At 49.2% G+C, this 22,199-nt stretch overlaps 1 protein-coding gene across 1 annotated transcript in view; it reads right to left on the bottom strand.

Annotated features, from left to right (window-relative positions):
• Positions 1-592: 592 nt before the first annotated feature.
• Positions 593-22,199, bottom strand: part of Kcnk1 (potassium two pore domain channel subfamily K member 1) — a 34,527-nt gene continuing 12,920 nt past the window's right edge. Inside the window, exons 2-3 of the mRNA XM_015504333.2 lie at positions 3,710-4,105; positions 593-1,767 (exon numbers count right to left, since the gene is read on the bottom strand). Coding sequence (XP_015359819.1) covers positions 1,511-1,767; positions 3,710-4,105 — 653 coding nt within the window. The 3' untranslated portion in view covers positions 593-1,510. The remainder of the gene's footprint in view (positions 1,768-3,709; positions 4,106-22,199) is intronic.

Raw genomic sequence — 22,199 nt, 5'->3', positions numbered from 1 at the left:
GGGCTCTGCTGGGAGTCGGGGACACCCCTGGAGGATGACACACAACGGCTTGCTCACGGAGGCACACAGTGCAGAGGGTGGTCACTGAGGAGCAGAAGGCATGATTGCTCATCAGCAGGACCTAGGAAAACCTCTGGGGCAGCAAGTAGGACCCTGAGGACTCACTTAGCGGGCACTGGACATTTGTTATCATGCAGGGCTTCCTAATCGTCCCTTCTGTGACTTTTCATAGTGTCCCGGGTACCTCATTTACCAGCCACCTCTATGGATTCTGTAGAGAAGCATACACTCGCACTCACACACGCACTCACTAGCACTCACACACGCACTCACACATGCCCTCACCCGCACACAAACTCACACACACATCCTCACATGCGCCCTCACACACACGCACTCATACAGACACACTCACACACACACACACACACGCACTCACACACACACTCATCCACACATACTCACACATGCCCTAACACAACATACTCACACACACTCACACACACACACACACACACCCTCACACATATGCACTCACACACATATATATTATATACACAAAAGGAAGTATTGGATATATTAATGCACAGGATTGCGAACAGCAGAGATTTTTATTTATTTTAGCTTTTAAATGTAAAATCCTCAGATTAGTGTGACATAAGTGAGTATCTGGGATCTTCATGTCCAAGTTCTGTGCTTTAGACATGGTGGCTGTGAATCACAACGGGCCCTCAAAACAAAACCTCTCAGCCTTTTGATGAATCCTGCTTTTTCTTGCTTGATCTCGTCCACAGAAGTGTTGGCAAACCTCCTGGACATTTGAGGTCACACTCCTACGAAAGCAGCACATTCAGGGTGACAGATGCTACGGGCATTCACTCTTATACTTACTATCCCCCTCATCTTATTGCGGCAATTCTGGATTCTTTAGTATAAAGAGAATCAAGAGCAAAACTATCTACATTCTGGGGTTAAGAAGTCCAGTGGGACCTGGTGACCTAACTGTATATATAAATCTATTTGTACTTTCGCTGTACATAGTTAATGGTAACCTAGTCATTATAAATAGTAAGTTTAACTTAGATACTATAAAAATAATCATTTTGGATGGGCACATGCAAACTGGTACACTTAAACCTATTTATAAAAGGCATTTTTTTGTTTTAAATATAAATGTTGCTATTTAGCCATCAACTCAATGATTTAAATGCAAACCCCAAAGTTCCCAGTTAAAAGTATAAAATCTGCTTCTACCCAATGCAGCACACGGCTTCGAGTATTCTTCTCCTGTTACTCAGGTCTAGATGGTTTTGTGGTATGTGAAATACAGGTGTATGCTTGGTCTCCCCAGATATCAGACACCCCTCCAGAGTCAAAGCTACTTTTGCTCCACATTTTTAAAATATTGCAAACTGTAGGTGCCCTTAAGAAGGCCTCATCTTGACTTTCCATTTTCCTGGAAGTGGACACACCCGGCCTGCTGCTGCAGGAGGACCCACCCAGCCCAAGCTCAGTGGCCTGCAGAGCCATCTGCACAGGCAGACGGAGTGGCCACAAAGGGCTCATTTTGCTTCTGATCCTCCTTCAAGCTGGCTGCCTGGTCTGTGATGGAGGAGAAAGACAGCTGGTCATGCTCCATAATGTGCACCTGATCTTCATCCTTGTCTTTCTTCACGTAGAACATTTTTCTGAATTTCTTCAGCTCGTGGAGCTCACAGAAGGTTTCCAGAACCACCAACATGGCAATGAGGCCCAGCAGCAGGTAGCCTGCGTGAGAAGGACAGCATCTCAGTGCAACCCAGTCACAGGCGAGCCCCGAACTCGTGCTGACCTGCCTCCCATCCCTGCCACAGAAAAGCTACAGAATGGGATGATTTGTTTCTAGGAAAGTTTGAAGACCATGGCTCAAAGAGGAACTGCACAGAAAAGGAGGTGAAGAGGGGTTTACCCTTCTACTAGCTGGAATTATTCAAATCACAGGCTGCAATTTTTGAGGGAAAAAAATATTGGCGCTAATGGGGCCCCTCCAAGTGTGACCTCCCACCAGGAGGGCTCCACCTCTGCCCTAACTCAGGATCACAAAGCCTGTGGCATGTTAGGAATGCTTGCAACTTACCATGGGCACCTTTTTAAAGCATGCAATATCCTTATCATTATTTCCCACTACAGAATAAGAAGTTTAGTGACAGCAATTACTTCTTAAGCTAAATTAAGATTCCATAAACTAGGTAGATTACCTAAAAAACATGTCCACATTGTAACAAGAGATAAATGTTATGCAAGGATTTGGTACTACGTGAAAAACGGAAGAAGAGAAACTGTTGGACAAACTGAGAAGACAATTCATCCAAGAAAAGAGTGTAGCTGGTAAGTATAATCAGAAATATTATACTTCCCTAAGTCATGAAAATAAAAGATAATTATCTGTTACATGAAAAAAAGTTAAGATAATGTTTATTTTGCTATCAAATTCACTTACAGAAAAAACAGCACTATAACTCTACTGGCCACGGCCGCCCCAAAAGGACTGAAACCATTGGGCTCAGATAGAGCCGGTGACTGTGTGGACCCATAACACCATTCGGAGAGCCCGGAACAATATGTTCTGAGCCACAGAAAAGCATATTCCTGTTGGGCCAGCAATGCCACTTCTTGGAAATACATGAAAGTTCAAAAAGTATTTTAAAAAGTGTCTTCTGTAATGTTATCTATAACACTCCCAAATTAGAAGCCACCTAAATAGTCAACAACAGAGACATGGAGAGATGATGGCGTGGCCCCGTGGTGGATCACAGATGCCACAAACAACACTTAGGGGATGGGGAACCATGGGCCTGCGCCTGCTGAGCTGCATGTGGCCTGGCACTGCTGGAAGCTCTGCAGACTCTTGAGTGACATCCCTGTTCTTGGTGAGCCCACAGTTTAATGTAATGGTTAATACAGACACAGTTCAACTAAGCATTTGTGGCACTGAGATGACAGGACAGGCACACATGAGTGCCGGAGTTTCCACTCTGATCTCCTAGAGGACATGGGCTGAGCGAGTCACAAATGGGAAGATCCTGGAGGGGGTAGAAATGGGAACCGCGTGTCCATCACGACTGCAGACGGGGAAGGCCGCACAGCAAGCAGCTTCTCCAAGTGGGTGACTGCATTTTCCCAGATATTACATAAAATTTAAAACTGAAATTATTTAAAAAGTTATGAGTCACTGGCCATTTGAATTTTCATGCCTACTTTATTTTCTCCATATAATATTCTGGAAACATTCAACATCCAATAATTTCTTCAAAAAGAACCAGATGGACAAAGGAGATAAATGACCATTTTAAGAAATTCCTGGTAAACAGTGGTGGGCTCTACCCAAGGCCTCACTCCCTTGTGCTCACTTAACAGAGTAGAGCAACTTGCTTCATTAAAAGTTGGGCATCAAGCATGTCCTGTGTGGCTTGTTTTAATACAGCACTGTCTAAGGCCTAAACATTATTGATCAGTAGTTGTAAGGTGCCAGGGGAAAATAAATAGGTAATAAGTGTTCTGCAGAAAGAATTTTTATGGGAATCATGAAAGAAAATAGCATGGGAAGATGGCAAAAGTGGAAGACCAGCTAACCCACGAGGAAGCACCCCGAGCGCTTCTGGGTGACTACTGGGGGGTGGAGTGCAGGTGGTAAGACAGACCTGAGGGGCAGCCTGGGTGTGATACTCACAGGTGATCCCGATCTTGTAGAGCTCTCTGAATTTCTGGTTGTAGCCCTCTCCAGGAACGTAGTCCCCGAGGCCAATGGTGCTCAGGGAGATGAAACAAAAATAGAAAGATTCCAGGAAGTTCCAGTCGTCCTCCAGGACGGAGAAGACCGCAGCCGGGATGAAGAAGAAGCAGGACACAGTGATGAACCCGAGGAGGACAGCGTGGACAATAGCCACCACCTGCTTGGAGAAGCCCCAGCGGATGTGGAAGTAGAGGACAGGTCTGCGGGTGACATGCACGGTGACACGCTGGACCACGGCCGTCAGGAACAGGAGGGTGAACGGGATGCCTATGACGGAGTAGATGATGCAGAAGGCCTTGCCCCCATCAGACAGGGGCACGGTGTGGCCATAACCTGCAAGGGGAAAGAAAGGGGGACAGGTGAGCTGAAGCCGGGGAGCGGGAAATGGGTTGTGCTTTGGGTTTTGGTGCTGAGGATGGAACCCAGGCCTTGCACATGCTCTTCCACTGAGCGACTTCCAGGCCCAGAAGATAAAATGTTTTTAAGTGACATGTGTCTACTGTCCCCCTCATCCCTCAAACAGAAGAGAATCGAGAGATTCTAGGTCTGGTGCCGTTAGGTCAGTAGGATCCATCCGTGGAGGCCAGACTCCTGGGAGGCCCACCACTCTGTAACCTGACCAGATCGTCCCACAACCTGCCCCTGTCTGGCTGAACAGAAAGAGCGTGCTGAGCTGCAAAGCAGGAGAAAAGCTCAGCGTGGGACCCCCTTGCCCAGCATGACACAACCTCTGCTCCCAAGGACACTCATAGTATCACACCCAGTCCACCCACTTCCAAAACACATGACTCACCGGACATTGTGACCAGAATGAGTGACAAATAAAGGTGTGTGTGGAGAAGCGGCCCTCAGGAGGCAGTGGGAGGGGTGGACTCCACTAAGATAGGGAATGGGAGGGCAGAAATGAGGCCAAAGCTCGTGGTCATGGGCCAGCATTGCTTCTAAAGTGTCCTGTCACCCGCCCTGTCACCTGGCCCCAGGGAACACTCAGACACCTGCCCCTTCCCCCTTGTCACTTCCACACATTCATAGATGCCATCAATTCCCAAAGAAGCATCAAGACAATTCCATTAGGGGCAGTGGTCACAACGGATGCCTGTTTCACTTCTGGACAATCTCAATCATTCCCACATGGCCACACAAGCGACTCTTCATCCAACCAAAGCCAGCAGGAGGGAACCTGGCCAGCCCGAGGCTCCCAGGGTTCTAGGAGCTCAAGGGCACTTCATGGGAAAGCCCCAACCTGTCCAACGAGGCAGCTCAGGACACTTTGCCAACTAAGTGCATATTTTAAAAAATGAAATTGGATTCTGAAAAAACTGATCTGTGAATATAATTGAAAAGTGGTTTCAAAATTGAATCTTGAAAATGTGTTTTGCTCAACTACATGTGCAAATTCTTTGCTTCATGCCTGATATGAAGCAAAGGTCTAGGTAATTATTCTTTGATTATCATTATTATCGTTGGGTCCTAGGGACTGATACCAGGGATGCTTTACCACTTACACCCCTAGTCTTTTTTATTTTACATTTTGAAACAGAGGTAAGTTGCCCTGGCTGGCTTCAAACCTGTGATCCTCTTGTCTTGGTCCACCAGGGTTCTAGATGTGGAACACCATGCCCACCCAGCCGCTTCCCGGATTATTCTTCATACGCTGCCTCCAGGCACAGTTTGTGAGTGAACTACAGCAGGTCCTCCTGTCCACTGGAATCATATGCAAACACGTTCATCCTCCAACTTGAGCACTTTTGTGTGGAGATTCCAGAGCTTAGATTCTCAAAGGAGGACCGTGTCCCCCAGGGGTCAGGAACCACTGCTCCGAGCCTCAGTGTCTGAAGCCATCTTGTCCACACACGCCCAGCAGCGCCAGGGATGCCCTGGCTAACTTCATGCCTGGCATTCAGAGAGGGAAAGAGGCTGGAGCAGTGAGTTAGCATGCTTTTGCCTCTCTGTGACCACAAGGACAGCTCAGCGGAGGAAAGGTTTAGTTGGAGCTCACAGTTTCAGAGATCTCAATCTACAGATGGCCAGCTCCGTGGCTCTGGGCCCGAGGTGGGGCAGCACATCATGGGGGAAGGGCCCGGGGCAGGAGAGCTACCCAGCTCATGGCAGGGTCAGGAAGTAGAGAGAGAGGAAGTGCAAAGGAACCCAGGATGGGTACACCCTTCCTGGGCAGCCCCAGGGGCCCACCTCCTCCAGCCATGCCCCACCTGTCTTCAGTTACCACCCAGCCATTCAAACGAGGGTGGCCTGATTAGGTCACAGCTCACAGTCCAATCACCTCACCTCTGAGCACACCTGCATCAGTGGGAGCTTTCGGGGCACACCTCACATCCAAACCCTGGCAGCACACACAGAATCACATGCATGATGGTGACACACAGAATCACATGAGTGATGGTGACAGTCTGCTAAATAACATACATGCAGCAGCATCAGGAAGCAGGAAAATGTGAATGTTTAGTTTTGCAAAAAAAAAGAAGGAGAGTTGTTATAAGCAAAACCACCCACGTCACAGAAGTTATGGTTCCAGTTGGGCATGGAGGAAGGATATTCTGATGATCAGAGATGCATGGAAATAACTCTAAAATGGAATTCTATCTAACCAGCACCTAAGCCAGCGGGAAGGCAATTCACCCGTTTGTTCCAAGCCTGAGACCCAAAGCAGGAGGAGGTCATGGTCTCTGACAACTAGAGGGTGGCAGGCAGCAAGGAGGAACTTGGCTTGGCAGGGATTTTGTGGAGGAAGCACAAGAGTCGCTGAGTCTGTTGGCAAAAGGCTTTAAGACCGTGATTCGATTCCATTTTTCTTTGGCAGCATTTTTTGAAAATTAGCTTTCCTAAAAGTGTAACACACCTATGCCACACAGCCCACCTCTTCCTACCATCTGTCCCAATAAATGACATGATCCCAGCAGGGGATAAAAAGTAAGGGTATGATTTACTCTCAAAATTTGAGAGATCATTTTATGAGAATGTTAACTAAATCTCATTGACTCAAATACTGTCTCTGAGCAGCAAAGATAATCACGACAGGACTCCAGGCTCTCTGCATGATGACATTTTTGTACCGGTGATAGAGTCCTGCTAGGAGACTAACCATGGCCAGGGTGCAGACCTTCACTGAGGCTGTTTCTCTCCTCCTGATGTTTACATAAATCATGTTTGTTAAAGGAAAGTAAATGTAAAAGGCACCTCTCCTCTGAGTTGCCCACACTTCGAGTGCAGGCCACACTGGGAAAACATCCTTTGGCCTGCCCACACAGCAACTGGTTTTCAACAGACCCCTCAGTGTCCCTGCTGGAAGCTCTCAGCCTACTGGACACTCATGAGCTCACTCAAGCTCAGCTAGTGGAACATCCAAATAAATCATGAAGCAAAGCTCATAGCTTTAAAATCTTATAATCATACTAAAATCCATTACAAATGATGAAAAATTTAGCAAGATTTAATAAACTTGGCATATTGGGGTTCATTCAATTTTTCTAAGGCTAGTCACATAATTTGGGGCCCAAAAACTATGTATAACAAAGTTGGCTGAAACTTATTTCAAGACCTCAATTAGGTCCTGGGGTGAAACTCCCACAAAGTCCATGTTCTCGTGGTTTCACCTCCTGCTCCCCAGCTGCTACACCCCTGGGGGCCACGTAGGAGGGCTGTATGGGGTGGGTGTGTGGACGGCCCTCTCCTGTGCAATGTGGCTCTAAACCCAGAAGCTGACACTCTGCTCCCTAACACTGATCTACAACCCAATTAGGCCACACCAGGCACGGGCCTTCTGGTTGTTCTGGTACCAAGTCCTGAGGAGGTCCAAGGCAGAGGACCTCTGTGGCTCCTCTGGTGCATCAGAGCAAGTCACCGATCTGCAGTTTCTTCACCTGTATCAGATGCTTTTGAGACGTGCAGCTGACCATGGCCTATGACCTTGGCCATATAATACTCTCATTGTCTTGCATTAATTATGATGTGGAACCCTGAATATATTCTTCATTAAGTTAGTTTTATACAGGCTAAATAAAAACAACAAACAAATAAAAAACGAGAGAAGAGTCTCGGCCTCTGAAGTCCACCCTGATGGGATCAGGCACAATACTCTTGTCTCTGAACCGACTTGGCTTTGCCAGGGGGACATCAGTGGTCTTCCTGGAGGGAGACCAGGTGCTCCTCCACTTCAAAGCCCCTAGGGTTCCATTCTAAAGCGAGCAGTGACCCTGGTGCTGTGGGCCTTGGAGTCCACAGACCTGAGAGCCACGAGCACCCACACTGGAGGGAGGAGAAGGCTCATGGTCCAGCTCCACAAAGGTGTGGAACTCGCCTAAGCCAGACAGGCACCCACCTGTCTCTCCAATTCACCTTGAAAGGTAAGTTGACTGAGTATTCGAGAGGGGCACTGCAGGCTCTCCAGGGTCCCCATCACCAGACCACCTCTGAGTGCCAGGAGGCAGACCAACTCTTCCAGCTCCCACCGGCAGCCCTATCAGCCAACAAAGCTTTGAAACAGGGATGAAGGTCAAGGCCACCCTTCTGAAAATGCCCCTCCTCTGTCCCTTCTGAGAATACACCTTGGGCTCACTCCTGGTGTGTCCTGAATCGCAATTTTTACTTGAGGATAAACGCGTCCTTTGCTCATGGCATAGCTTGGTGGATTGGGCTATCGCCTACACACAGCTCTTGGTTTCTGCTGCAGGTGAGGTCCTCGACCCGGCCTCTGGCATCAGCAACTGCTGTCAGTGGCACCTCAGCCCACCCCGGGGTCTGTGGGCACATGGCAATGCCCATGGTCCCACCGTGTGTCTGTCACCCAGAGAGCCACTTTCTACCCTGGGACATTGGGAGAAAGAGTTAGAACCTGCCGCTAAGCCTGATTATTGCAGAAGACAGCACGGCTGAGGAAGAATTGCATTTTATTCTATTTTGCCCTTTTTATTCTTTAAAAAGTATTTTCCCTCTCACTCCTTCTTGACCACGCAAAAATTTTAGGAACAAGATAAGAATGAAGCAATGTTGAAGAAGTCAACAGACAAAAGATCTAGTTTTCCTAAAGCCCCATATCTTGAAATAGGCCTCCTGACCTACTAAGCAAAGCAGCGGTTTCCTCCATCTGCTGCCAAGCACCCTCCAGGTTTGCCTTCAGGTTTGACTCATTATGCAGCTATCAGGACCCTAAGGTTTAAAAGCTATTCTATGGTAAAGTCTTCCCAGAGGTGCTTTAAGAGTAGGGTTTTACTTGAAGTAGGCATTTCCCCCAGGCATGGAGGCCACAGGCATGTCCCAGACATGGAGAAACTGACAACTCAGGGTTGAAACTTCTCTTCCCCTGGGAACATGAGCAGCTCCAAAGTCAATAACAAATGTGGAAGACATGAAGGCATCACATACTATTTGCTAAATTTCCACTGCGCCGTTCCCACTCATCTCCTGCCAAACCTGCAAATAGCTGACACAGTTCTTGTGATGACCGCAAGGCTCAACTTCAGACCAGAAGGCTAAGCATCCTCAACTCTCATGTCATGTAAAGGTGTGACGGTGACAATGGCTACTCCATTTGTTTTATGCCACCATGTAGAAGATGAGCTTCACTTTGCAAAATTGCCCCTTGTAAAGTTTTTCTGTTTTATTCCTTTGCCCAGTGATTCTTCTAAGAAAATCCACTTTTAATGGTCGAAATGTTAAGAGTCAGTTATTCCAGGAAAAGGAGACAAAGAGGAAAAACATTTGTCCCCAGACCTCCTAATCAGTAATCTTTCATTTTTCAGAAACTGAAACACCTGGTGGTCTTCAAGTAACATGAAGTGTGGGCCAAGGACCTGCTAATACTGTTCTCTCATTAAAAGAAGAATAGTGCTTAACTTGCATGAAAATAATGTGTGTATTGAAGGATTGCAACCTGTGCAGGAGACGAAAGTCATCACTAATCACAGGAACCGGGAACATTCTGATGGAAAAGCAGGGAAAACATCCCCTGGGTGACACAGAGCTATAGCGCAGCTGGATTCCCAGCTCAGCCAGCATACATCTTTCCTGCCCATCCACCTCCACCCCCCTCTCCTCCTCAGAAACCCTTCTGTACACCTGAATTCTTTGGAAGTGGTCATTAGGACAAAACTCTGGCCATCTTGGCATCAGCTGACTTGCAGTGGAACCCCATTCCCTCCCACCAGCTCTCCTCTCCACACACGGGCTGCTGTGTGGGCCAGAGCCCAGACTTGACAAAAGCTGTCAGTTGCCCCAGGACTCAGAGGGAAGCTGTATGCCTCCACCCACAGAATCAGGCTCCTGGGAGGAAACGCGGTCAGCAGCACCTACACCTCCACACCTTTCGGAGGCAGAGGCTCCTGGAACAAAGGACATGTAAGGCTGCATATGGAGGAAATGGGCTGATGAGAAAAGACAAACCAAGCATGTTTATGTTTTGAAGCGCTGGTTTGAGCTTCCAGTGGTTCACAGGAAACACTTCTGACCGGTCAGAGAAGCAGTTCCTAGTTGGTGGTCAGTCTATTCCTGGCTAGTCTGTTACACTGGACTTTGGTTTATCCAAGAGGGCACTTAAAGTGCAGAGCCGCCCCAGCCCAGCGGCCTCCCAGGAGAACCACATTTCCTAAACTTGAGTCTGGACTCTGCCTCTTACTAGCTGTGTGGCCCGAGGATCATCCTGGGGAACATGACTGGAACAGCAGGCACAGAGTCCCATTGTATCTTAGACACCCCATCTGAGGTTAGTCGGCTTTGGAAATCGGCCCTGGTAACATTACCCCTTCTCTTCCTTCCACTGTTGTGAATTTCCTTGGGACGACTGGCACACTGACTGCTGGAGTCAAATATTGCAGGAAGAGAAACAAGAGAAACACTGAGCCCAAGCCCCCTCATCACTAATCCTTCTTCAGGTTTTTCAGAGCCTGGAGCAGATGATGGTCTTCAGATAACATCCAAGTGTGAGCCAAGGACTTGCTAATCTTGCTTTCTAATTAAAAATAAAATGATGTTGAACTTGTAGGGGAATGAAATGCTTATCTAGAGAATTAGAGGGATTGGCCAGGCCCTGATGACCCCACTCAGCACACAGCCTCCTGCCCATCATTCACTGCATCTTCTTTCCTCCCAGGAAAGCCCTTGGGTACCTGAGGCGGTCTTTGTTTGAGGGATGGCAGCCTCTCTCTCTTCTCAGGGCTACCCTCAATACACCTGATTTCCTTCCCACCCACTCGCGTCTCCCAAGTCGAGTGGTCAACAGATGGACATGGGTCTAGTAGCATCACTTCCTGCCTCGTGCAGGGGTTCTGAGGACCAAAGAGAGTGGTCCAGGTGTGGCAGTGAGTGTAGCCGCAGTGCCTGTGGTGTGTCAGGAAGGTAAAGGCTTCCACGGAGGCTGCAGACGGGTAGCTGAAGGAGGTTCTTCCAGCTTGGCCACCGGCTCTGGGCACGCTAGTTAGATGCTCCCATCTCTTCTCTGTACACAGTTCAGTTTTTCCCAAGCCTTTCACGACATCGTCCACAATGATGGCTAGAAGCTATCAAAACAGTGTCTGATAAAAATTGATAAAGAAGGGCTGGGGCTGTAGCTCAGTGACAGAGCACCTGCCTTGCATGTGTGAGGCACTGGGTTCGATCCTTAGCACCACATAAAAACAAACAAATAAAAGAAAGGCATGCTGTCTACCTACAACTACAAAAAATTAAAAAAAAAATTGATAAAGAAAAATTCTGAGAAATCCTCAATTTCACTAGAAATGCTGGAAGGTGGAAGAGATGAGAGTTAGTTAGCTGCAAGTGGGACCAATGGAGAGTATTTATGTTGAAACCTCAATTTGAACCCCGTAATTGTCACCACCAGTGCCACTACACCCTGATTTAATATTTCATGACTATTAACTTCAAGAAATCTAGGAGCGATGATAGATTCTCCTCACGAGCTACCCTCCTGTCAGGCCTCCTGCTTCACATGGACACCACTGGGGATGAAAATCAGTCAGGGCCAAGTTGTTTCCCCAAATGTTAAGACTGACCACCCAAGAAACACCAAGGCAAGTGTAAAAAGCAAGTTGTATTTAAAGATAGAACAGAGATAAACTCCTCTGCAGAGAAAGGTGCCCCAGAGCTGGTATCCAAAGAAGTGGGGTGTCTTGCCCCTTTTATACATTTTAGAATCCCTTTATTCTCCTGCCCTCCTTCTCCCTTTATCTTGCCCCTCTCCTTTCCCCATCCTACTAAATGACCAGTGGCCAGGAGATGAGGCGAAAGATAAGAAGGAAACCCTCCAGGGGTGCCTCTCCTTGTCTGCCCAAATAGGGGAAGGGCTGCCCAGAAAGTGCTTCAGTAGCAACCTTTTGGGGGAATAGTTCCCTGTAGGCAGGTAAGCGTTAGCAGGGGGAGGGGGAGGAGGGGGAAGGGCTCCAGAGGTGTTAGCCTTTCAATCCCCTAGAGGCAGTCTCCATCTTCCCAGACCCAATTCAGCCTCCATCTTCCCTTACCTACAGGAACTGCCTGTCCTTTGTTCTGTCTTAACATTACCTGCCCAGCTTGCCTACAGCCAATGTAGGTTCACTGCTTTCCTTCCTCAGACTTCATGCAAATGCTCTCAGCTCCATACTGGGGGACATTTCCCAATGACTGCTACGCCCTGCTACTGGTAGATGTGGGAACCTGTCCCAGGACTCAGTCCTTTCTTTCTGGCTAGCATCTGTAATGGCTGGATAAATCCTTTGTTGTCAGAGGTCCCTTAGTCTCAAGAGCTTTCTTTGGTTTGACACAATTAAAGGCCTAATAACGTTACTGGATTCAAGTCCGTCTGCTCACCACTCAAAAGTAAATACTTGGGAGATGAGAATTGGTGAGAAGAAAATCAGATTTATTCAATAGCCAGTCCTGAGAAGATGGAGAGGCTATCATCCTCAAAGCTCCACCGTAGGGAGCACACACGGCTTTTATAAAGTGGGAAATGGGGAGCAGGGGACAATGAGCAGGAAGGTGAACAGACTCCTCATTGACAAGGGCCTGTGTTTCTTTCTCTTCTGCTAGAATATCCTTGAGATAACAGTTGATTTCATCTCCTGGGCCAGTCTCTATAATTCTTCAGATAAACATATTTCCCTGCAAGCTAAACATCATTTCATGTTAAGCAACAGGATTAGCAAACTTTGGCCCATACTTTGATGTTATCTGAAGAATACCATATGTTTCCCCCCACCCTGTAAATCTAGAGATAAATTACTGATTAGAAGGTTTATGATGTGGTTTTTTTTTTTTTTTAGTTCCTTTTCCCAGGAATAGCTAACCTTGCAGTTAATCATTAAGATACAAAAGGCATCTTTGCCTAGAGAATAGGCGAGATGGCAGAAGACAACAGGTTGAACCTGTCAGGTGGCCTCCATCAGAAGTGTCATCTACAGCTCAGCTAGTGGGAGACTAATCTCGCTCAGTGCATAACACTAGAATCAGTGATTTTTAAAGTCATCTCCAGGCAAGTGAAGCTGGAGGGTTTATTTACGGTTTCCTTTGGTCACAAAAATGCTTGGCAATAAGCTGATACATAAGACTGATATAAGGACTTTGACTGTAGTTTAAAAGGACACTAATGATCCCCCTCCAAAAATAAAATCCAAATTCTTCCTCTCTAGGTCCTACTCCCCGCATTGTAAACTGACCCAATATGGAGGCCATCCACCACAAACCACATATCCAGAGTGGACAACAGCAGATTCCCATGACAAAAGAGGTGTGAGAGCTAGGGGTCTCTTCTGAAATGTCTCTGCTAGGTGGAATGTTACAAGGAAAAGGGCACGAGTGTCAAGCCCCCTGTGGTAAATGTAGGAGCTTCACACGCTTAGGTACTTCAATAAGTTGTCCCCGAGGTGGACTGTTGTGAGTGAGACACATTCGGGCAGACCAAACATGTTTGTGTCTTTCCAAATAGTCGGAATTTATTAAATAACAATAAATTCCCAGGCTCTACTGTGGGTGGAGGTGGGTCATTGAGTACTTATGGATCCCCTGCTAGTCACAAGCTGGGCAAACACAAGTTCAAACACAATCTTAATTACTAATACTTATAACACTCAAGTCACACATCACACTTTACACACACACATTATATATACACATAAATAATAGAGAGTTCTGTACATCTCTATCTCTATCTAGGCTGAGAAAGGGTTAAGCGGCCACAGAGGTCCAGGAGGCTGAACTGAGAGCAAAGGCAGAGAGCAGGTGTGACTCAGAGTCACTATAGGTGGTCAGATGAGAACTTGTTCAGGGGACAGAGCTGTCAAAGTGCAGGAAATTATTTTAGACCAGGGTCTGAACAGATGGCAGTTTCAGAGTATCAGCTTGGAGTGTCAGCCTGAGATGTCAGCTTGGAGTGGGCTGTGCATGGACATCATGGGCAGGAGAAGCTGAATTCTTCTGAACCCCAAGGACAGAGATTCAGGTGTTCCTCACGGTGGCAATTTTCCTGGGCAAGGCTGGTGATGAATGAGCAGTCGACAGGGTGGGAGTCTCAGGGTGCTCCTTTTGTGACGGGTCTCAGGTATGGGAGAGCTTCATTCAGTGGTCTGGGGTGTTCAATAAGCTCACGGGTCTGGTTTCTGCCATCTGAGTTCCGTACACTCAGGCATCCACGCGCTTCTGATTAACTCACTAAGTTCACAGATGGTCACATTTAAAGATGAATTTCTTTATCAGTTTGTGCCTTGAGGTTGTGCTAGGCAGATGGCGGTTGTTTACTTGTGCAAACAAGGTACAGAGCCATTCCACCTCAGACCTTAACTCAGGGTGGAGAGCTCATGGCACATGGCTCCACAAGTTGGAGCAGCTCGGGGAGGTCACAGCCTGGAACTGTGTCTAGCATCATGGAGCTGCTCAGCAGGGCACAGCCTGCTCTCCTCAGGAATTCCAGTATGTTCAGAAATCACTGTTCCCAATAAAAAGTTACAAAGTTGAGCTTTGTGAGCCCAGTGGAGTCAAAACTGCTAAACTATGAAATGCAGATGCAGGAGAGCTTTTCATTTCCTCTAATAGGAAATGCGAGGCTTTCTTTGATGTTTGAAATCCTGCCTTTGTACAGACGGTACTAGAAGTGTACTTTCCCACATCTAGACTGAAAGCAGAGCACAGGCACTATGGATAAAGCCAAGGGTGACTACTCAATTCTAAATCCTCAGATTGGTTGTGATTTCATAATCTCCTAGATAGAAGAGTTCTCCCTTAGCCTCAGCCCCAACTGCATCTCCCTTGACACCCTAATCTCAGGACCGGGGGGCCAGGCAGCTGCAGATGCTTTGCCTGGAAGGGTCACAAGTCATGATGCTACAAATCCAGCCACATAGAGCTTCTGCACAGGGGGCAAGGGCTGGAGAGTTTTAGCTGCTTCTGCCATTTGGATCCAAGGCGCCAGGGGCAGCCCACACCCACCCCATCCTTCCTCTCCTGCCTTCTGTAAACAGGTAGGACAGGTTTCACAGCCCGATTGTTGCTGAAAGCCTGGTCCTTGTCCCCAATGCAATCCAATAAGGAGAAAAAGGAAAAAGAAGTTTCATTGTTTTGCTAGCAAAGGAGAGGGACAGGGGACTCCTGTCCCAGAGGCTGCCCATGTTGTCCTCCCAACCTGGCCCCCAGCCCCAGACTCCATGCTCACATGCCCGCGGCCTACGGCACCTTCCCCTCACTGGTCTCTACCACAGAGCTGGGTATCCACACTGTTCTTCTCTGGTCTCCCCAGAAGGGAAGAGTGGCCACGACCCAGAGGTAAAGAGAGAGTCGTTCAGAGCTGCTGGGGAGCCACAGTGTGGGAGACTTGGTCCCTTTCCGCCTTTACCACTGTAGGTCGGCAGCTAAGTAGCCATGTGAGGCTGCCATGAGGACAAGGCCAGCACCAGGAAGAGGCAGAGGCAGGCAGTGACCTCGACACCTGCAGCTGCTGACCACCGGCTCCAATGATAAGAGAAAACCACAGAGCCCTCCCCTGGCCTAAGCCATTGTGAGTTGGGATTTTGTTTATTGCAGCTGAACATCATCTACATTATCAGTGACCTGCACCATGGTTACCAGTACTCATTTCTCTGAGATACAAGCTGCCTGGTTACTAGCACTGTACCCCACTGACCTCTGGGTCTCAGGAACCCCAGGGCAGGCCTGGTGGGCAGAAAGCCCAGAGGTGGGGGACGATGTCACTCCAGAGAACAGCACCGAGCAGCAGGCACCCTAGCTGAGGTCTCAGGAACACTGCGCCCTCCACACCAGGGAGCAGGTGTGAAGGCACCTGGATGGCACTGCCACAATGCCTGGTACTTACTATTCCAGCCGCACGTCCCCTCCTGCCCTTCTCACTGAGAATCACGCCATTAGGGCTTAAGTACCAAGGCCATCGACCTAATAGAACCGTTTAAATTGAATTACTTGCTTCTGCAACGATTGAATTGGATTTACCCTTAATCCAGAAGTCTCCAAAGCCACGTTGCATTCTGACTCACTGTGCCCAGATGCAGAATTCCCACTGTGTATGTTTGGAAGGAAACTGCTACCGTCTGGGTTTTCAAGGTCCCCAGAGCCCTCGTGTTAGAGGCTTAGTGCCTGGTGAGGCGCTCTTGGGAAGTGGGGCTTTCAAGAGGTGGGGCCCAGTGGAGGGTCCGATCCTGGGGGGCGTGCCCTGGAGGGGTAGTGGGACCCTGCCCTTTCCTCTCTTCCCCTCCCATTAGTTCCTAGCCCCAAGGAGAGAGCTCCATCTCCACTCTCTGCAGGATGTGGCGCCTCATAGGCCCAAAGCAAGGGGCCCAGTGACCATGCATTGAAACTCCCACAGCCTGAGCCAAAACAGACCTTTCCTGCTGGGCATAGTGGTGCACATCCCAGAGGATAGGGAGGCTGAGGCAGGAGGATGGCAAGTTCAAAGCCAGCCTCAGCGACTTAGGTCCTAAGCAACTTAGTGAGACCCTGTCCCAAAATTTTAAAAGTAAATAAATCAAAGGGGCTGGGGATGTGTCTCAACGGTTAAGTGCCACTAGTACCCAATATATAAATAAACCTTTCCTCCTCATAGGTTGTTTACTGCAGGTATTTTGTTACACTAACAAGAAGCTGATTAACAGAAATCAAAATATTTCTCCTTGAAAAATAAATTTCCTTGCACTGATGCTAATCAAATGCCAGGAAGCTCTCTGTCCTCTATTTAATCCCCAGAGATTCACAAGGACAAAAGGCCTTTCCACCTTCCTCTGTCCCCCCTGCCTGAGGACTGGGGGCAGGTCCTCCCTGTCAGCTGGAGATGGGGCCAGAGGCATCTGCCGGGAATGTACTTTCCCTCATTTTCCTGCCTCTGAAGCCTGGGACAGCTCTCCTTTGTCCTTCCACTTCCCTAAAGGCATTGTTCTTTGTTGAAATACTGCCTAAGGCAGGCCCTAAGCCACAGCATGGAGTAACATTTCTGTTAGGGTGTGTGCTGTGCATTCAGTAAGCCTGCTAATTTTCTCTTGCTGATCTTTTTATTGTTGCAGGAATCTCTCTCAGCTGCAAACCCATGACTGTTGAGGAAAACTGTTTTTCTCCTCTTCAATTTAGCAACTCGGTTGGGACTTTCTGAGATGTTCCACCTGCTCCAGGACCTACAGAAGGGATCCTGGGAAAGTAGCAGAAGCTGCCTCCATGCCACAGAGCCTTTGCTCAGGCAACCACCCTGCCTAGAACGGTCATCTTACCCACACACCTTGCTGGCATTCCCCCAACTTCAGGTCTTGATTCAAATGCACTCAGCTCAGAGAGGCACACGGAGCACCTCCTGGCATAGGACATGCCCCGAATGGAGGCCTGTCTCCCTGCCCTGCTTCACCTTTCTGCAAGCAGTCACTCGATGTGATGTATTTTATATCCTCTTTACTTGTGTTGGTCAGTATCTTTCCTCCTTCTAGAATGAATGTTTCACAGTGAGAGCTTTAGTCCACACTGTGTCCTGCTGCTTCTCGGCAGCTGGAGACCGGCCTGACACACGGCAGGTGCCCCAGGGTGCGCTACGCAAGGACGTTGGCAGAGTGCATGAGCTCATCCACAACTTGTATGTAAAGCATCACACATCACGTAAAAACAGTCGTGGTCCTTGCTGGCTTAACCTTCTGCCTTTGTTCAACCACAAAGTACAAGCAGCAAAAACTGTCCTGGGGTAGACTTGGGGCTCCTGAGGACTAGGACAGCACCTGCTCTCCTTCCTCTCATGGCCCAGCAGACAGGCGCAGAGGGGACTCAGGTACCTGTGTGGCTTTTGGTTCACAGTCAACACAATTGTTAGCTGAGCCATGCTGGGGAGACACACCCTCAGCGATTCTCCCATCCAGGCAGGTTGTTCACACTCAAAACATTTACATGGAAATGACTATACGTTTTCCATTCACAAACTGATAATTGCTATTAACAAAATATTAAAATAGCTCCTAAAAAGGAAGGAAATATGGGTACTCACCTACTTTAGCTATGATGAGAACTCCATTTTAAAAAGCTGGCCTAAACAACGGGCAGTTTGCACCAGAGAATGACTCAAAGTTCAACATTCTTTCTTCTTTTGGACTTGGGCCAAGGGTAGAAGCCTTGTGCACAGTCAGGCTGATAACATATCCATTGAGCTTTGGAGAGAAGCAGTCACGTGTGTGTGGCAGAGTGCCCTGTCTGGGCAGAACGGCCAAACCAGGCCCTGTGCCTCCACGGGCAGCGGGCAGACAGGTCTCCGCATCTGCCTCCTCTCAGGAGATCAGTGGGTTCCCTGGGCTCCTCCTTACTAGCTCCCAGAGAGTGCAGCCCCTGGTCCTTTGTGACAGACACTTCCCCAGTGAGCATTTAACCAAGCAGAGTGGCTGACTGCTCCCGTGGGCACAGTCGCCCCACAAGCCTGCTTCTCCTTCACATGGCCATTGTTCTCTGGCACTCTGTCACTATGAGAAACCCAGAGGTGACCAACTTACCAAGAACGAAGGTTTACTTTGGCTCACAGCTTTGGAGCTTTCAGTCCATGGCGAGCTGGCCTTGTTGGTTTTGGGCCAGTGCCAGCACAAGGCAGGGCAAGCTGCCTTCCTTGTGCCCATGGAGCAAAGGCTGGGCCTCAGGAGGTCTGCAGGCAGGTCATGGGCCCCCCTCCTAAGGCTCCAGACCCTCCCAGTAGCACCAAGCTGGGCACCAGGGCTTGCACACACAGGCTCTGGGGCACTCCAGACCCAACTGCAGCAGCCACCAAACTTGCGACTCCAAGTGCCCAGCCTGGGAGCACAGGGGTGGAGTCCCAATCCTGCCACTTCCAATGCCTCCCATTAGAACAGACATGCCGCTTGGAAAACAGGATGATGAGGGTCTGCCAGCCATGATTGCAGTCACAATCAGAGGAGGCAATGTGAGCGAGAGCCATTGGGCACCCGGAAGTCTGACGGGGCAGGTCCATTCCTGTTCACTGCCACTACCAAGCACCTGCCTCCACGGTTGCTCACAGCCAGGTGATGATAAATGAGTCACTGGAAAGACGGCCTCCCCAAGGACCCGGAACAGCCTCAGCTCCCCTCCTCACGCTAAAGGAGGAAGTGGTTCCCACCTGGCACTGACCGTGGGCCAGCACAGGGCTTCCTATCCAGTCAGGGCTCTGCATGGCCTCCATTAATAGCCCAGCCTGGAGAACAACAGAGCTGTCTCCAAGAACCTGGACAAGACGGAACCACCAAGACTCCCCCGGTCCTCAGACTGTCTCTGAACCCAACACTTACAGGGGATTAGCCTAGATGTCAGACAAACCAGCAACACGGTTCTCTTTCTCAACAGAACATCCTACTTGACAGTAGGGCTGCAGATTCCATCTTACAAAGTTGGCCACTCGCAGAGATTCATAAGGCCAATATTCTTAGATTTGACAATAGTTCTTGAATCCCCCAGAAAAACAGGCATTTTTATTGGGCTACCAACGTTTCCCAACAATGTTACGTTAACCGGGCTTCTGCTGAGGTGCTGACCTCATGGAAATGCCCCAGGAAGAACTTCCTGCCGCACTCAGAGGCAAAGTTCTCCAACAGTCACCACTATGAATACATAGGTTTTTAGACTTTGTCGCACACCTATCAGAATGAGGCATGTGTCAAGTTCCTCTAACACAGGACTAGGTTTCTTAGGGTCACAGAAGAGAGCAGGATTGCCTATAACCTCCTTTCCACCCATGGGTCATCTGCGTGTGTGTGCAGTCCCTCTCCAGCATCCACACAGTGTGGCTGATTGATTGATCATGACACGAGGAATCATGCCCAAGGTAGCCAAGGAGGGAGTCCTGGCAGTCTGGCCTCTAAACGGCCAAGGGGGGTGTCCTGGCGCAGAGTGACAGGCAGATGCGGGCTCTGAGGGTGGGGAGGACGCTCTACCAACCACGTCAGTACATGGAACCATGGCGTACAGGATGGGAAGCGCCCAAGACTAAGCTCCAAGGACTGCATCACAGATACCTGATGAGGAAGGAAAACAGAGAGAGCACAGCTGCAGGCCAGGCTCGGGAAAGGAGGCACGGACCCCACCACGCCGCACCAGAGTGCCAATCCTCACGAGCCAGTGAGGCCCCCATCCCAGGAAGGAAGAGCAGCCATGGCCAGGGAGGGGCCTGCAGCCGTGGTCAGCAAGGGGCAGTGATTCCTGGAGTCATTAGCCAGATTCCTTTTGAATTCTGAGCAGCAGGCAGGACGTTCCCCACAGGAGAACCAGCAGCAGTGTCCACGCTGGACCTCAACAGTGACCACCAGCTGATAAAAACCGAGTGAATGAAAGCCAGGGCTACTGGGGTAACCAAACAAGGACCCCAAGGTCTCTCATCCATTAATTAACGTGGTCTCCCACCTGACCAAACTCACTCATAACATATTCTCACTGGTATCATCAAGCAATTCGGTTGTTTGCACTTCATAACTTATTAGCTTCAAATTAGAGTCAATATCTTTAGAGGAAAAAAAGAAAATAGGACAACTGACTGTATCTGTGTAAAAGTGAACTCATACAGGACACATCAGAGAGATCGTGAGGTCGGGCAGCAGCTCTCTGGGTACAGCAAGAGTCCCAGAGCTGGCGGACAGAGCACACATTCACCCGCACTAGGAAGCTCTGGGGCCAGCTGCCTTCTGCCCACTGAGAGGACACAAAGCCCGAAGCAGGGCTTCACCAACTAGCATAGCAGCACAGGAGAGGCAGAGCCCAGCAGGTGCACCTGGTCAGGCATCGTGGGTGGACACGTCTGGTTCCCACTGCAGCTGGGCTGAGCTGTGAGACCTCCATTGGAATTAGTAAGGTTCTGGCCTTGGCCTGGGCCACAGGGGACCAAAGTAGAAGACAGCCTCATTCCTGAAGTTTCTGGCTGACATACGTCCCCCTACCTCTGCATTTAATGGGAAATGGAGAATCACCTACCAGGGAAAAGCAGACCTGGTGTTATCTGGGGGCCATACAGGACAAGCCTGAGGACCAGGGGTGGTGGACGTGTTTCTTTGGGAGCACAGGTTGAGCCCAGCCCAGCCTCATGTCCAGATGAGGACAGAAGGGGAGGTAGGAAAAGCTCAAAATCAAACAAATTCTCTGACTGGGTGTCCTGGTACATGTGACCTTCCCAGACACACAGAAGAGGGCAGAGCAGGAAGGCCGACTCTACAGCACTGGAGATGGAGGGCACCGTGGCTTTCTAACCTCCCTCTCCCCAAGCAGGGAGAGCCCTGCTGCGCTCCTGCCCAGGACCAGCACCTTCCCGAGCAGGGCTCCCATCCTTCCCTCCACAGCTGCGCAGACCTCACCCCTTCAGCAAGGGGCGCCTCCCACGGGAAACCCTCATGTTCTCAGTGCCCTGCATGAGGCAGCAAAGGGAGCGCTGAGCATCAGCTGAGTGAGTGCCATACAGGCAGGGCAGGCGGTGACTGGGCATGGTGCTCAGGGACAGAGGCCGGGCCTGGACCTTCCCTTTCCAGGAGAGCAGAACTAGGGTGCAAGCCAGCATGACACCGTCATAGGGACAACTGCAGCCTACTCTAGTTTAGGTAAGTCTTCTGGAAATGCCGCCACTCCACCTCTCATGTGCTGTACCTAGGGTCTATAGTGCTCTGACTGCTCAGAGGGCACATGTGCAAAAAGACCATGTCACAAAGTCAGACACGCAGCATGTGAGTGTGTCCCACGCTGACGCTCCTGGAGAGTCCCCAGAGCTCCCAGGCAGCTCTTGAAGAAATTCAAGTCTCGTCAGCTTCACTCTGCCCTGCAAACATGTCCCCACACCAGTACCTCTCAGACCTTGGTGCACGGGCAGCCCGTACACAAGCAAGTTCAACAGGGCACTCGTTCACTGAGGTCATACCTCTCAAATAAAGTAGCAAGAAGAAAAGGAGACTTTACAAATGTGATCATGGGGCCAGTTTTTAAAACGTTTCACCCCCAATGAGGAAAAAGACAAAGACTG

The sequence above is a fragment of the Marmota marmota genome, unplaced genomic scaffold (assembly GCF_001458135.2).
Source record: "Marmota marmota marmota unplaced genomic scaffold, marMar, whole genome shotgun sequence".
Classification (NCBI taxonomy): domain Eukaryota; kingdom Metazoa; phylum Chordata; class Mammalia; order Rodentia; family Sciuridae; genus Marmota; species Marmota marmota.
This window is presented reverse-complemented; position numbering and strand designations above follow the sequence as displayed.